General features: G+C 39.6%; 1 protein-coding gene across 1 annotated transcript; it reads right to left on the bottom strand.

Annotated features, from left to right (window-relative positions):
• Positions 1 to 43: 43 nt before the first annotated feature.
• h6pd (hexose-6-phosphate dehydrogenase (glucose 1-dehydrogenase)) lies at positions 44 to 9,220 on the bottom strand. The gene is made up of 5 exons (XM_074694014.1): positions 9,125 to 9,220; positions 4,406 to 5,063; positions 4,198 to 4,315; positions 3,080 to 3,349; positions 44 to 2,985 (listed from the first exon to the last, which is right to left on the bottom strand). Exons 2-5 carry the CDS (start codon positions 5,036 to 5,038, stop codon positions 1,640 to 1,642), a joined length of 2,367 nt encoding a protein of 788 aa, XP_074550115.1. The 5' UTR covers positions 5,039 to 5,063; positions 9,125 to 9,220; the 3' UTR covers positions 44 to 1,639.
• Positions 9,221 to 17,180: the final 7,960 nt, after the last annotated feature.

The raw sequence follows: 17,180 nt of genomic DNA, 5'->3' as shown, positions 1-17,180 counted from the left end.
CAACATCTCCCTTTTCCTGACAGTTGCTTCTATTTTCAGTGCAGGTGAAGATTTTTGTTCATTAATGTACACACACTCTGTGAAAGGAGCCATACACAGAGTGCTCAGTTCAAAGAAATAACACCTGCTTGTGTCTGTTCAGGGTTTTTCCTGGTGAGGGGAGGAGTCCGATGGGCTAAGAGGCCGCCTGTGATGGACCAGAGCAGAAACAATGAGCAGTAAAGCAACCCAGCTGTTCACATTGACACCTGATACTGGACATATTAAGATTTCATGTGCTTTCTGTGCCAGCAGAAACTTAAAACCATGGGAAGAAAAGAAAAGAAGGAAGCAGACTTAATCCTTGTCACGTTTTAGAGCTCACTTCAGAAAGATCCCAAAAGCAGATGTTTGCATCTCCATTGTTGAAGTGGTTTCATTTTTATTTAATGTTGGACAACTCATGTTTGCTTCATGTGTTAACAGATACACGGCAGATTCAGTGCTTAATCATACAGCAGAGAGATCACATCTGGATGCACTCAGTGACATTAAAAATAAAGCCATTTCTAATGGATCGAGGATTGTTTTTACTGTCATATCAACAGGTTAGGATGAAATGGATCATTTTGTATTTGCTTTTTTAATGTCCAAAAAATCCATCAGGTAAAATGTAAACACCACAAACTAAGTGGAGTTCTCCATTCTTTATTAGCCAGATTTGACATAAAAAAGAAAATGATGAAATATAGTTGTAAAAGAACCTCGCAGCATTTTTTTAAATGATGAGACAAAGACATAGCACAGCAAAAGTCTGTCTCATCATGGTGGATCAACAGGCACAATGTGACTGCTAAGAAAATATATAAATTCACTGAAAATAGACACAAGCTGCCCGTGTATAGACTCCATCTTCAAAAACAACCTTAAGATCAGAGGTATTCAATTTTCCAAGAGGAACACGTGGGAATCCTGACAGTGCCTTTCAAATATTTCAGTAACTTGTATTTATAAAAGTAGCATACAAATGTAATTATTTGGGCATTATTGTACTGATTAAATTCTCTACCACTCAGTAGAAAATGTACAGTCAAGAAAGTACTTGGTAAACTGCATAAAAACATTTATAAATTCACCTGAGTTCATACAAACATTCTGTGTTGTAAAAAAAAAAGTACAGTCATTGAAATTGGTTCCACGCATCAAACCATGACAGGTGGTAAGGTGTGCTCATTGTAAACTTCAGACATGTTTATGAAGTATTTGTTTTGGTTAACAGTAATCTCACACATTCTTTGGTCTTGATAAGTTCTACATGTTTAAATATGCACCGTTTCACACTAAGGAGCTGAATTGTTTTTGTGTTTCCTATAATTTGGAATATGACATTTGTTTCTAACCCATTAACTAAAAATTTCTGGATACTCTTTTTCAAAACCCAAAATTTTAAGTTATTTTATTGAGAAAAGGTGATCAGCTTAATCTCTTCCTTCTGTTGGTTTATATACATATGTGATCACAGACCCAAGGCAGCAATTATGTTCTGCATAAGTGATCTTTCATGAACAGATCAGTCATGTTAAAGTGGTCCTGGTCATTCTGGTAAATTATTTCCTCAAATCAATTGTCAAATAAAAGCAGCTATTACAAAAAGAAGAAACTAGCCTAAAAGTGCATCATAATCTAAATACCACACCAGTCTGCCGCCAGAAGGTTTCACCCCAGTGACAGGCCATTTCTCTGGGTTGTCCTTCACTCGGCTCAGCTGTGTGATCATCTCATGTTTGCTCTTGCCCATTGCTAGGAGAGCCACCCTGCGGGCTCGGTTAATGGCGCTGAAAGTGAGGCTCATGCGCTGGTGAGGTTTGGTGAGGCTCTCCGTCAGGGCGACCAGACTCTCCCCATGTTGGTCTATTTTACTCCCAGGGAACAGGGAGGCCGTGTGCGCATCAAAACCAACCCCCAACAGCACAAAGTGGAAGCTGGAGCCGTTCACCAGCTTCTTGATGTCTCGCTCATACAGCACTGCACCTCCGTCCTCCTCCACACACAGACGCTGGCTCACCTGCACAGGCATGGGATGGATGTTGTAGTAGGGAATCCTCACGTGCTGCAGAAGGTGGTCGTGCAGGTTGCGGAAATTGGACTGGTGTTCAGTTATTGGCACACAGCGCTCGTCCACCATCCACACGTGGGTGTCCCTCCAGGGGAAAGTGAAGTGGTGCAGGGCCAGCCGGTGAAACAAAGCAAGGGGAGATGACCCGCCAGAGAGGGCGAGGTGGAAAACACCGCCCTCACGCACTGCTTCCTCTGCTGCTTCCTGCAGGTCAGTGGCTAGCCTCTCCACCAGTTCTTCAGCCCATGCAGAGACCATTTCAGTACCACGAAATTTACCCTGCAGCACCTGGAAACCATCTGCAGCCATATCAGCCATGGGATTATTGCTGATCATCACCACCTTACTGTGGTAGCTGATCTCTTTACCCTTCAAATGGACATCTAGTAGATCCCCGTTTTCTGCTCCTCCAGGGTAAATGCGTGGAAATGTGGTAGCTATGCTGCTGAGCAGAGGTGTCCACATCTCCCAGGAAGCCAACAGGTTTTCACTGCTGATGAAATTGTCTTTACGTCCCGCAAAGATGTGAGAAATCAGTTCTGAATAAGCTTCCCTCTGCTCTACTGGTGTATGCACATAATAGTCTGAAACAGGCAAACCTAAGACACTGATGTCTTTATGCTCTGTCACTTCCTTCCAATCGGAGTCTTTCAAGACAGGCTTGAATAAATTTTTACTCACAAGGATTGCTGGGTATTGTAGGCTGCCATGGCCAAAGTGAAACACTATCTGTTTGGGCTTGCAGTGAATGCTGTTATGATTCTGGAGACAGAAGATGTCATTCTTGAAAAGTATGCGTGCATATCCAACACGTTCATCCAACATCTTCCCTGAGATCAAAAGAATTGGGACTCCATCATACTGGGCCTCGTCGATGTGTGCCAACACAGCTGGAATGCAGAGATATGATCAAACACATTTCAGCTCAACAGTAGAGAATACATAAAATCAAAACAATCACAAAGAAAAGATTTCAGTCATCACCTGCAAATGTCGGTGTGATACTGAAGTGATCTTTGGTCATATTCAGCTCCTGCTGAACCTGTGTCTTGTAGGCTTGGTACTGGCCGATCACAGCCTGATTCTTTCCAATAGGCAACAGGGAGTCCAAGATCTGCAGCTTGTTTTGGAGGACTTCCTCAATGCTGCTCAGATTCATGGGGAGCCTCATGGTCAGTAGGGTCATGACTTCAGTGAGGTGGTTCTGTAGCACATCTCTGATCACTCCATATTGGTCATAGAAAGGGATACGACCTTTAAGACAAATCATAAGGAGAGACCATGAATGCATACATCTTTCTGCAGGTGTTCTGAAACTGTTTTCCTTTCCTTACACTGGTTCCTACACATACCTAAACCTGGGGATTGGCTAATCCTGAGTATCTGTCATTTGTAAGATCATCGCGGTAGTTTACCCCTGAGTGGAAAATACCATGTTCTGTGTTTTGCTAACTTTTAACTTCTGTTGATGCTGACCATAGACTGTATGAAACATGGACATAGTCTCCTCTAAGTTACTTGCCTGTTTCTGAAACGGAAAATGAAGTAAATCTGTTGTCACGGCCATAATGGAAGTGGCAAGAGCTTTGCATACAGCTATAGGGCGCCCCTGGGTCAAGTGACCTGAGCTGCGCCTCTGATATGGCGAGCTTGCAATCTTAATATCCTCTGAGCTGCTGAGTTAGAAAAAAATTCACCCCCCATGCAATGTGTGCCAATAGTAAAATTAGTGATCCAGACAGGAGACGTTTTTTGAACCAGGCTGTGAACAAGTTAATTTCTGCTTTGAAAAGGGTTTTTTTTTTGGCTTGGTGTGTTTGTGACTTCCAGTACTTCCGGAGCCAGCCTCAAGCGGGCACTAGAGAAACTGTAGATTGTAGCACTTCCACACTGTCTCATTTTCTTAGACCAGTGGTTGCTGCTTGATGCTGACTTAAGACAATTTTCCCTGCACATTCGGGTTTTTTTTGCAGCTTTTTGTTTGTTATCAGTGCAGAAGAACCTGGCTCAACTCCATTACCAGCTGTATTGGAGGCTGAAACTGATACTGGTGCTCCTCTATTTTCACAAGTCCACAACAGCATTAACTAGTCTGCCTTTACCTTTCACATCCAGGGTTTCTTTCAGCACAATCTCCACTCTCTCAATGTGATGCTTGTTCCAGATAGGATCCAAAGACTTCTTGTTCTCCATTCTAAATGGAAGAATCTTTGCAACCACCTTCACACACAATAAAAAACATGCTGTGAAATCAAACATCTTAAATCAAAGAGCCATTGGAGGATCTTATACTGTGGAGGATTTTCTTACCTGCTTTCCCAGGTAATGATCAATTCTGTACATTTCTTGATCCTTCAATGAGCTCTCCAGCTGAGATGCGAGCACCTGAGCACTCCTGAAGTCATGCCCAAAAGGTTTCTCCAACACCACCCTCAGCCAGGCACCATCGGCTGGCCTGAGAGAACTGTTGATCTTCTCAGCGATGTCTGCGTAAGCAAACGCTGGTACAGACAGGTAGACGAGCCTCCCTGCTTCAGTGAGTCCTTCCTGCTGAAGCCGCACCTCTATGTGCTTTGACAGATCCTGATACTCCTCTAAAGTCTTCAGCTGCCGATACGCAGAGAGCCTCAGGAACTGCTCTTTCAGCAGAGCACAGTGCTCCTGTGACACATCCTTCGGGCAGGTCACTGCCTTTAGGATCTCAAAGAAGACTGGGTTGGCCTTTTCAGGAGGTGATAGTCCTCCAGCGTAGAAAGAAAAGGTGTTACCACTGCTAACATGGTTGACATAGAGCTGGAAGAAGCCCTGCCACAGGTACTTCTTTGCCAAATCACCTGTGCCTCCCACTATGACCACAGAAACATGGCCCGGTCTCTGTATATCCTCGCCATTTCCTCCCTGGGCACACAGGGTGACCAGGAGCAGGACCACACACACCAACATGCTCTGGTCCTGGCTGTCCAAACTCCTGTGTGAACCAAAAAAAGGAAAGATGTTAAGGAGACAATGAGTCAAAAGTCTGAAAACAAAATATGTTCTTTCAATTTGTGACAACTAAAAAAGATTTTCCCAAATATTTCCAGAATAAAGTAAGCAAGCCATTTGGAGTTAATAAATAGGGTGATCCATTGTCTTAACATGCACTCCTATTCTTTTAGAGAAGCAAATAAAATAATAATGTAGTTTTATTGCCAGAAAAGCTGCAAAATGTAATAGGAAAGATCATCCAGTGAATTAAAAAAAGAAGAAAAAATAGACTGAAAGGTGAAAACCAAACTTAAAAAATATATTTTTTTGGTCATGTACATATGCAAAAGAAAATCTTTATTTTTTCTTTGTAGCCCAAACTTAGCAAAATGTTTAAGTTAAGCAGTTGTTAGTTTTACCTTAAAACAGTCTGGAAGTCCGAATCTCCAAAAACGAAACAGAAATCGAAGCAATAGATTACTCTATGTAGACTCTCTTTCTCTGTCTGCTTTTAGAGCTGATGGTCGTGTGGTTCAGATATTGGCATGAGCGTAATGATCAGTGGATGGTGGCGGAGCAGCAGTAAAGTCTTTGGACTTTGCTCAGGGGCAACAAGCCCCTAGTACAACGGATCAACTGTTGTCGAAATGCTCGGAAAGCCTGACTGTTTCTGGTGATTTTGCAATGGCAGAAAATCATTTATTTAGACAGACATGCTCCAATGACCTCTTCAGCCAAAGTTTAAAAAGGAACCGTGTTACAAAAGGTAGGTTATGACTGTTGTCAGCCATTCTCACCAGATGAGCTTTGGATAATAGTTAATACTACGTACTCTTCTGTAACAAGTGTCTCATCAATGAGCTCACAACACATATAAAGTTTAACGATCATTCTTTAACATGTTATAAAACATTTAGTTTGACTTTAAAATTGAATAGTTTACTTTGTATAGCACTAATTTACAAATAAGAGCATGAATTAGTGCAACAAAGCCCTAATTATCCAGTCCGTAAGTTCCGTACCGAACAAGTCTATCAGGGATTTTTTTTTTTACCTCATAAAGTGATTTAACTTGATTAAAAAATAAAAAGGCTTTCGGCGCAAATATTTGGGTAGAAAATTGCAATTTGAGTCACCTGAAGCAGGAATAAGGGGGAGGCTTTAGATGTCCAGCAAATCCCCTTATTTCTAACTCTGTGGATGTGTTTACTTTCTTCTTGCTGGCAGTCACCAGACCCAGTCCATGTGGACTTAAGTGACACCGCTGGAGGCACAAAATGCTTAATGCAACTTTTTTTCACTGCAGCTTCACTGGATTCATTGAACATATGATCTGGTATTTGAATTCCCCTTTAAACCACGTTTTGAAATACTGAGTTTTGTAAAAGGTCAAAATATATCCGGCAAAATTGTGCACCCATGACTCAGTGCCTGAGACTCCAGGGAGAAAAAGTATGACTGAGAGGTTCTGCATGATGAGAATTAAAAGACTCATGATTGGTTACAGTAAAAAAATGTTTACTTCATGAGGACTTATTAAGTCACAATCTAGATAGTTATTGTATCGTTTCTTTCATGTCTAGTGATTGTTTTGACCTTAGGATTTAACAGTGGCCATATTGATCCTGTTAGGACAACCCACACAGTCAGTGTGTTATCATAACTTCAGCTTGTATACATGGAAAAGGGCAGTAGTCCAATCAAACAAGACCTAATCAAGTTATAACCGTCGCTAAATTTAACTGGGCATGTAAATGTGCTAATTGCCAAGGATCTTGGAGACTAAGGGCCTTTGTCCACTAATGGCGTATTTTATTTTGCCCTGGTAGTCAAAACTACAACTTTAGCTCACTTCTAGGCTAGAGAAGTTATCCCCTGTTGTATCTGCTTCCCTTCATTGTAACTCTAAAGTCTGTTTTAGATTTGTCTGTATGCTTCATATTTGTTTTTATTCAATAATTTTAAAGATTAAAAAAAAAAAAATCATAGTAAGTAGCATTTCCAGCAGCAGCAGCGCTAGACCTGAAAATTAAACCCTCAATCAAACAAGTGTGGCGAGTTTCTGTCATGAACAAACCTTCACCATCAATGATGAAGAATTGCACTGTAAATACATAGTCCCACTGATTGTGAATATAAAACTGGCACCGGTGAGGCAAAAACAAAAAAGGGGTTAAAGACCAAGGCCCTAGAAGCAGAAAATGTTTTCTTACCTGAAAACAACTGTAAAACAAAGTTGCAACCAAAAATCAAGACAGTTGATATTACTATTTTCTTGATGTAGATATTATCACCCACTCATCCACTAACATATTTACCATACACTGAAAAAAACATCAGAACAAAATGTTTTATGTAGGTGGTAAGTATTTTGGACTTATTTAAAGTCCAGGCCCAGATGCTGAGAACCTGATTTAAAGACAGAGAGTAGTCAACCTTACCCCACCTCACTTGAAAGACTACAATTTGTCCATATAGACCAAAATAGCCATGATGTAACTTTTGGGACTGAGTGCAACATCTGGATTCCCGGTATGCCCCAGTTGTGTTTACACAGCAGCATTGCAAACAGCAAAGAGCACTGTGTGAGGACAGGCTGATTTAACAACAGCTGAATTTTTACTCTGTTGTGCTTTGTATAGAAACACTACAGTCACTGATCATGACAGCTGAAAATAATACATTAAAACACATTACTCTTTTATAGCTCCATTTCCACTTGTTTAACACATGATCACACCTTTGCTAGAGCACAAAATGTCCTGATTGTTTAAAAGACTTTTTCTGCCCCCGTTTTGAGAGGAAACTTGTGCAAAAGCTGACGAAACATTGCACTCACACATGAGATTGTAAAAATGTTCAAAAACACAACTTTATCAGCAGACCAACAAAAAAGTCACTGTTTAAACCCTCAACCCAACAAAAAGGCTATCATTCTAATGTCCGTCACTGGTACATGAAGTTATTTATTTTTTTCTTTTTCAAATATGGTTTGGTTTAATAAGAGGACAGAACATTCTTAGCTCTTTTGACCAATGAAGGCCAGATTTATGCAACAAAGCTTTCCAAAGCAATAAGTCAACACATTCATTTTCTTTGCGTTGGACTGTCCCCACTTGAGCAATCTTGGATGTTAGTAAGTTCAATGGAGGCATTGTTAGCATCATGTGTGTGCGCTCTCTCTCTGTGTTTGATGTCACACACTGTCTGATACCATGTTTTGTAAAGTTTAAGATGCCCCCAAATGCTGATCAAAGTTTGGTCCAATTTTCAAGCCCTTTTCACTTAGGAGAAATCTGATCATCAATCCAGGTAGAATTTTGGACTAGGTTATGAATCTAAACATGCAGTTTGAGCAAAAGCTGCTTTAGTGAAGCAACAACTCTGTACCATAAGGTTCATCATCCCCCTCAAACTACGCTGTGTGTACTCCACTGCTCCATAAAACAACACAACACTCATGCATCCTGTTCAGAAGCTTAAAGTACACATTCTGAGCTGCACGTGTTCCGCGAAATTCTGTTACCCATACGAACCGTTGCCCTGTCAGTATGGTCCACTCGGTTCTCGCCATACAGGAAACAATCATAAAGACTGTATACGAGTCGTTTCTCGGTCTTAAACATGCCACACGATGCGAAACACGAGACAATAAAAATAAAACAAAGTAGGCTGCTAAAAGTTGCAGATAGAGTTATCTGAATCCCACAGTAGACGTGCTCTAAAAGCTGTCGGCTTATCAAGCTACTCAGTACTAAAAAACAAACAAACAAAAAACCTTAACATTCCTTGTCATTTAACCTTATAGCAGACTTTTATTTTTTATATGATTATGGAAAATGACTCACTGAGATGCGGACAAACGATGAAACTACAGATATGTCACATTACACCTGCTAGCTGTCAATTTTCACTCTCGCTAGCATTGCAACACACCACGCTACAAAATACGCCCGTTACATCAGTGACAGTATCACCTTCACATTCAATAGCCAAAGAACAACTTAAAAGATGTAGTGAAAACGAAAAAAACGCAATTAAAAGTCACATGTAAATACGAACCTGTCCTGAGTCGAAACACCCTGCACAGTCAACAGCTTCCTGCTCTGATCACGTGACACCTTCCTGCTGATTGTAGTGCTGCCGATGGAGGTTAGTTTAAACTTTACAGATGTAAAGAAAATGAATCAGTAAAGCTTTGGTGAATGTAATCACACGAACCCCCTAGACATTTTATGAACTTTACATGCACCTTCGCTTGTTGGACAGAAATAAACAGTCACACTGTAAACGGGCACACGGAAAGGAATCGGCCTGGTTTGTATTCAACTTTTGTCCATTGAATCATGTTTGACTGCTCTACTTACTTTTATTTTACAATTTCACAACCTTCCAGCCCAACATAAATGCAGTTTTGCTCGTCAATAACCATATGAGGGTAGTCCCTGTGAATTCACAAAGACCTCTCACTTTACTTCTAAACTTCAAAAACGGGCCAACGTAAATTTGCTATGAATAGATCTTCAGTAAAAAAAAAAAAAAAAAAAAAAAAAAAAAACTTTTTAGAAAAATATTCACCTGTAAAACTTCGTGATAGCTTATCTCTTAACTGCTGATGCGGTAAAACAAATAATTTATTAATACAACGGTGACATTCTTCAAAGAAAATTTTTACACTAATACAAAATGCTATAAAGTTCTCATTATTAAATGAGCAGACTTTTCTGGATACTTGGATTTACTTATATATATATATATATATATATATATATATATATATATATATATATATATATATATATATATATATATATATATATATATATATATATATATATATATATATATAAAAGGTTTGAAATTCAGAAAATTGACTTCTAGCTGATTTACCTCACTGGAAGGCTTTGCTTCTGTTGCCTTATAAAGGATCTAAATACTTCTTTCCAGTAATAAAGACCAGACTATTCTTCAATGCATGCATGTTAGAGCAATAAAGTTGCAGCTTCAGTGTAAGATGTCTGCTTCAAAATTAATTTCATGAATTATAAGTTGAATTCATATAACTAGTTATGGATGTGATCATGCATAGATGTTTCAAGCATTCAAGCATTCCTTTTTTTTTTTAATTAACTTTTTTTTTTTTTGTCTTTGTCTGTCTCCCTCTGCAAGACATCACATTCAGTACTTTCAAGATTCATATGTAACCAATAACAAAACATCCAAACTTCAAAACATCAGCACTCTACAAAAGTGTGTTTTTTCTTTACACAATACTACAGGGCATTTTGAGTTACTGAGAAAAATGTTGTCATCCTCTACACATCATAAGTTGTTGCTTGTGTCCCTGGCTCTAACCTGTCACTTGGGGGCAGCTGGAGACTGCAGTTTCATCAAAACAGTAAGGACCTCTAGTGGTTTCTTTGTGGCATTGTTACTTGCTGTCATACTGTCATCAAAGGAGCTTATCAGCTCTTTATTCCACATCGGATACCTAAAACACCAATCCGTTTATGTATTATGTTTACTTTACACACATAGCCATATTTTGTACTACCACATCTGCTCTCAGAGCTGAGTTATTGTGTCAGGCGCTTCCTTTAAGGAAAGGTCATCATTTTTTGGTTGGAATTTTTAAGTTATCCTCTGCTACTACTGTTCATTTTTGCAGTGACTTTCAGAAACAGAGTATACAACAACTGCCCTTTAGCACCCACAACCTGCTAGCTTTCTACAACTTTGAAAAAGCCAGAGTAAAAATCAGAATAATACAAACTGCTGACTTTAAGAGGATAAACATCAGCTCCTGTTTGTTCAGCATTGTTCAGCTGTCTCATGTCATCACTCTCTGAATCCAGGCCTACCTCAAACAAAGCAGGTGCCCTTTTGGCCAAATAATGATCTGATTGTTGTTGACCACACTGCCAGTCGGCCTCTTTGGTCCTCCCTTTTTACTCTCCTCAACAGTTGTGCTGGTCGTTTGAGCGTGGACCTTGACTCAGCACCTCCATAGACCTACCTGAGAAAGAAAACATTTGTTAGCCTTAGTTCCTCTTTGAGAATATTTTACATTCTGACATTTGTGTGCAAGTTTCTCTTATGGTCAATTTTTTTTTCTTTTTTGGCAATGGGGCCTCAATTGTCGAGGAAGACAATAAAGAAAAACACAATTTTCAGAAAAAGCTACAAAAAAGACCCGAGAGTGAAAATGTTCAGTCCCAAGATTAATGTCCAAATTTTGCATTTTAAAGGTATGTTGCATATCAATCCTTGGTACAAACTTCACACACACACACACACACACACACACACACACACACACACACACACACACACACACACACACACACACACACACACACACACACACACACACACACACACACCATCTCCTCCACTACCTTACAAACAGCTGTAATGCCTGTGATCATGTTGTGGAGCCCTCCCACGTTGGCCGGCCACTGTGAAATGTAAACAGTAAACAGGATAGAGCATCCTGTGTGTGTGTGTGTGTGTGTGTGTGTGTGTGTGTGTGTGTGTGTGTGTGTGTGTGTGTGTGTGTGTGTGTGTGTCTGTGTGCGTGTGTGTGTGTGTGTGTGTGTGTGTGTGTGTGTGGTGGGCAGGGGAGGGGGTGGCTGCTAAAGAGAGAATGAGCCCATGCAGAGTGTGCTAGCCCAGCTGTCACAGCTATAACTTCAGACTTGAGAGACTACAGCACACAAGCAGGAGGACCACTGTGTGTGTTTAAATGTGAGTGTGTGTGTTGTCGCCCCACAAAACCCCCCTCCCCAGACATTCTCCCCTCAGCCCCTGGCTTCCTTCCTCCCCTTTGTTAAGCCAGTGAGGCAGACTTCTTCAAGCTGAGCACACAATCGAATGCATATGAATGTGTGCTGTCATCTTTATTAGGCCCCCTCTGCCAACAGCCATTACATTTAACACAGCTCTTTACTGAAGGGGATTTCACTCACAGCCTCCCATTCGTACTTGCCAGACGAGAGGGATTAAAGTAGCCTCAGTGTGAAGTTAATCGGAATACGCAACCTGCTAATACGAACATAATGCACATGGCAAATGCTAATCTGTAAACAAACTTTAGTTTCTTGGTGGAGTCAAAACTTATAAACTGTTGTGCAGAATCAAGGGAATTTGATTTTTAATTTACATTATTTATATCAGATGAATATAACAAGTTAAGATCCAAACCAAAACACCCTGTAAACATTAAAATACAATCACAAAATGTCATCAAATCAATCCAAATCTGAAATTCACTCATGCATCCTCTGCACTCCTAGCTGATGCCTTATAAGGTAATGTTGCTCTTTGAACTGAAATGTATCAATGTTCTGTGTGTTTACATGTTGATATATATCCTAAGTATACCTTAAATAAGTCAGAAATCTAAGATGGAAGATGAAAATCCAACTAGTTTCAAGACATCTGCCTTTTTTCTAAAAAAAAATTGAGATTAAAGTGACTTTGTTACAAATTGGCTGGCTTTTTTTTTTTTTTTCTTTTCAAGAATTCTGAGATTGAAGTCATATTTCTATTTATTTTTTCTCAAAATGCTGGGGATGTCAGTATAATCTTATTTTGACCTTAAATTCATGTTTTGAAAAATATATTTTATGTATTATGGTCTGATACCTATTTACAGGCCTACATCAGGGGCAATGTAAAACCTACACATACCTGGTTAATCAAGCTAAGCTTGATTCTAATATGTGAGGTTAAAGGAAAGGTGATTCCCGGTGGTTTTATATTTCAAAGCTGAGACAATCCTCTCAGGCATTTTTCTTTCTGGATTCTTACTGAAACATCTGTCCACCTGCATTTCCTTCTACCACACACTTTGTTGTATGAGGTCAGTGCCATTGCAGGCAGTGATGACTGATGCGTGCAAACCCACTAATAGACTCGAACTGTGAAACCTATGAGTAATGCTGCAAGTTTTTAAACCACAATCTCACATTTCATCCCCTCATAAGAAGAAAACTTGTCAATACATGTTCCTTTCTATTGTTTCTCAATGCTACACTGCACACAAAACAGCCCACATACAGACGGACCCACCCCAAATTCCAGTTAGGAGAGGTAGTGTTTTCAGAGGAGGCATGTGGAGCTTTTAAAACGAGATGGCTGAGAGGAAATGGAGGAGAGACAAAAACAATGAAAACACAAGGCTTTTCAGGCCAGACAATAAAACCACAAATTCAAGAAGCTACCACAGCGTCCATCCTGTTATTCAGGCTGTTTCTCAGGAGTATAAAAGGACAGTGGTTTAGGATTGGTTTTAATTAAGTGTTATTAGTGAAGCACACTTGTGTTGGTTGATATGTTTTGATGTGTGGTTTGTTGGTTTTTATTTATTTTTGGTTAGGACACTTCTGTACGTGCACTGGTACACAGAAACTAGAGACCTTAGGTCCAACTTTTTGTTGAGGTTTATTTGTTTGTGAGTAATCAGTAGAAGGTATCATATTCTGTAACTACTGTATACCACTGAATCAAACAATGTCTTGGTTGTTGAGCTGACATATCTCATGTTTTTGTCGTCACATCTGATAGTTTATATTGTACAGAACAGCCTCTGCCTGTGTGATTTTTGTGTTATCAGATAAGTTTCAAGGATTAAACACTCCTTCTGCACATCCTCTGACACACTCCTTTGTGTGAGGAAAATTCCTGCCTCATTGGCTCATAAAAAATCCCTTTAAACTCACTGGATTATCTCAGGTTCAACATGTCTCCCAGACTCTGGTGCCAGGCCTCTGATTGGGACCTACATGTCAGACTTTGTTTGATTCAAATCCATCCTGATTATCAGGATAAACTCACCAAGTCTGCTTTTCATAACTACTGAAGCTCTGACATTTATGATGATTAATGATTACTACCAGACGGGGACCTTTCTCAATTGTGTCAGTGCAAGTAGGTTTATAATGAGTTTTGCAACAACAGTTAAAACAAAAAATTAAACTTGGGCTAACTTCCACCTTCAGTCTGCCAGCAAGTCATATGACTGTAATACTTCCTTTTTATTTTGCTTAACTTGTCGCCATTTCAGAAAAATATTTAGCAATTTTTATCCAACCACATTCATTTAACCGCACAGTCACTGAAATAAAGTTAGGTGTTTTTAAAGTTTAGTTCAACTTAGCACAGTAGTTTGGCGCTTCCAATCCGTGTAAACGTACAGTGACTGACTAGCTGAGCTCAGTTTAGCTAAATAGATTTTACATTGGATGAGATTAATTTAAATGGGTTTATAATGGTTTAGTTACCTGGCAGTGTACTCTTGTTTTAATGAGTATCTAGGAATACAACAGGTGCTTCAACTTCTGCTTTGAAATTTTACTGGCGTATACTTTTTTGCATGTATGTAGGTTTTAAACCCTTTTCTGTTTGTTCTTGCTTTTTGTGCTACTGTTGTTTTACGAAAGCAAATAATCTGAGAAACAAAGGCGTGAATCCATCATCTCTTAACAAGAGTTTTAGGGATCCTTGCTGAGCCAGTGGAATGGTGGGAAACAGTAGGTGCATTGAATGTAGGTGGTACACAAAAAACTCCCTGGTGCTCCCCATAGTGTTCCTTCTCTGTGTTTGCTGATACCACGAGAAGTGTGAGGACGGTGGGGGTGTGTGGGGAGCCACCTCTGAATGACATGGCATTGCTGCTTCGGCCGTTGTTCACTGACCCACAAAATGCAGACCCAGCCCCCTGTGTGAAGTACTTTTGTGCTGTCATAGCCCTCAGAAGCCCAGGACCAGAGGAGGGGAGAGGGTGTAAAGGGGGAGTTTGAGCTTCCACTGGGTTTAGAGGCCCTCTCTCCAGCAGCACGCATGCTCTGTGAGCTGGATAAAAAGATGCTTGTATTGTAATGAAAGCATTTGCATACTTGTTTGTTAGAGAGGGTGTTGACCTTTGACACCTCTGAGAACTGGCTGACAACAGAAACCACTTCTCGAAGTCTCACCATTAACACGCTAGAAAATAACACCTAAGCGTACCTCAGTGTGTATCAAAAGCAGTGAAGAGAGGAGAGAAAGGGGCGCTTGAGTGCTTGATATGGAAGTTTCCTCTTGAGTGGCGATTTACACTCAAAACAAAGTGTGTCAGGTAATTTGAAAGTGGGAAGCATTTGGATCTTTAAGGGATGTGTCCGGACTTGTGAGAATGAAAATATGGGATGTAAAACTTAAATGATGCTTTCAAAAGAAGTAATTTTTTCAACAATGTGCATGAAATATTCAGGGACGCATGAATTCAAAACCTACAACATACTTATCTAAAAAAAAAACCCTCTTCATAGAAAAGTGTCAGTACTTTCTATTACTCACCATCTATGGGACAGCAACTGTGCAATTCCTGTTACAGTGAAGTTTGTTTGAAGTTTTAGGTTTACTTTAAAGCTCTAAAACAAAGCACCTATAGGTGGTTTGAAAATATATGGTTTAACAGATAATACTTCAAATCAGTATAGTATGATGCCATGATATAGAAAGGCAAACCTTTCTCTGGGTTTTTTAATTAGAGGGAAAGATTGAGAGACAGAAAACCTGATGCTCCATCACTTTCTGAGAAATTTGAATGTAGTATTTGTGGAGCTTTCAAACTGACTTTTGTTTTTTCCAGTAACCGTGTGAGGGCTGTATTCCCTTTTATCATTCACAAAAACAGTATATTTAAGCTTGTTTCACATTTATACATAAAGAAAGATTTAATAAAAAGAAATTCAAAAAAAGGATAAGTTTTGTAATCCATGGTTAAATTTGAATTTGTACATGTTCACAAGGATGAAAAATGTCCTGTTAGCACAGCATTTTTCTTAAGCATGTTAAACTACAATTTGTGTTTGTCAGCAATTGAAGTACTTGTCATTTGCAGGTCAGAAAGCCATAATTCAGCCCACACTTAACTTGTTAATCCATTATTTCACCAGCATCTTTCACTCTGTCTGTTGTATGATTAATGTCCATGTATGGTAACGTTGGACAAGACAATGCCCGCCTCTTCAGTCAGTTTTTTGGGGGGTCTTTGTCCAGACAGCCGGCTGTGTTTGGCTCTCAGATGGAGGGGGTTCTTCTTTCCAAGTACACGGCGCTTCACAGAAGAAGACTTGACTCTGAAATTCCTCCAGATAAGAGTTGCTAGGTGATGCTATTGTCTGATCCTCTTTGTGGTCACATATTCATACCCAAATTGTCAAGGTTCTTTTTGAGAAGCATCTCATTAGTAGTCATATATTCATACCACACCAGCCCCCCCTCCTTGACCCCTCCTTTACCAGTCGTGGGAAAGACAAGTCCTGGACGAGATGAGGAGGACTCGAGCAATTACTTGGAGGGCGGTCAAAAAAGATTCAACTTAAACACTCTTTCAATTTGAAAGCCAATTAAAGCTCACACCTTTTTATTGTTTTATACACAGTTTATACCAACCCAAACAAATCCAACATCAATAAAACACTTAAGATAGTTTCTACATTTTAACTTACACAGAAACTGCAAGTATTGCTCAGCAAAGTACATATAAAAATGAGGTTTTGTTAAGCCTCTAACTATCAAGTCCTATGCCTTAAGCAAAGAAAAAAAATCAACAGAATACAAAACAATCTAGAGAAGGCATGAATGAAACCACAACATAAGCTGCTCTGCAGTTTCAACAACAAGACATTAATATATTTTAAAAAGTTTCTGCCCCTATGCCAGCAGACCGCCATACTCAACGTGCAACATGCTTATTTATCTGTGGTATTTATATTCTATTGTCAGAGCAGTTTTTTTTATAGGCTGCTGTTTTTTAAATTGAATGTTTTTTTTTTTTTTTTTTGAAAAGCACCTAAATGTATTTCAAAACACTGAATATAACTTGCAATAGGTCTGACAATTTTGATTAAGAATAACTTGGACTAATTCAAGTTTTAATGAACAAATGAAGATTTGACGTATTAAGTAAATAGACATTTACATTCTACAGTGACTCTGCATGTTATGAAGGCCTAATTCCTTCTGAATGAAACAGGTGCGGGTAACGCTCCTGACTCCGCCCTCTTGCCTCCATATTTGGACAACGTCGACATTCCAACGCTCCCGGGGCGGGGCGATGACGCCACCT

Source organism: Halichoeres trimaculatus, unplaced genomic scaffold, assembly GCF_033239565.1.
Source record: "Halichoeres trimaculatus isolate MK-OKI-2021-1 unplaced genomic scaffold, fHalTri1.1 fHalTri1_scaffold_1, whole genome shotgun sequence".
NCBI classification, from domain to species: domain Eukaryota; kingdom Metazoa; phylum Chordata; class Actinopteri; order Labriformes; family Labridae; genus Halichoeres; species Halichoeres trimaculatus.
The sequence above is the reverse complement of the archived record's forward strand: the minus strand, read 5'-3'. Positions and strand labels throughout refer to the sequence as shown.

Excerpts from the sequence above, each read along its gene's own strand:
- h6pd (XM_074694014.1), bottom strand. The coding sequence starts at position 5,038 with ATGTTGGTGTGTGTGGTCCTGCTCCTGGTCACCCTGTGTGCCCAGGGA. Across the intron at positions 4,316-4,405 it reads ATCATTACCTGGGAAAGCAG|GTGGTTGCAAAGATTCTTCC; the intron begins GTAAGAAAATCC and ends TTGTGTGTGAAG. Across the intron at positions 3,350-4,197 it reads AGAAACCCTGGATGTGAAAG|GTCGTATCCCTTTCTATGAC; the intron begins GTAAAGGCAGAC and ends TTTGTCTTAAAG.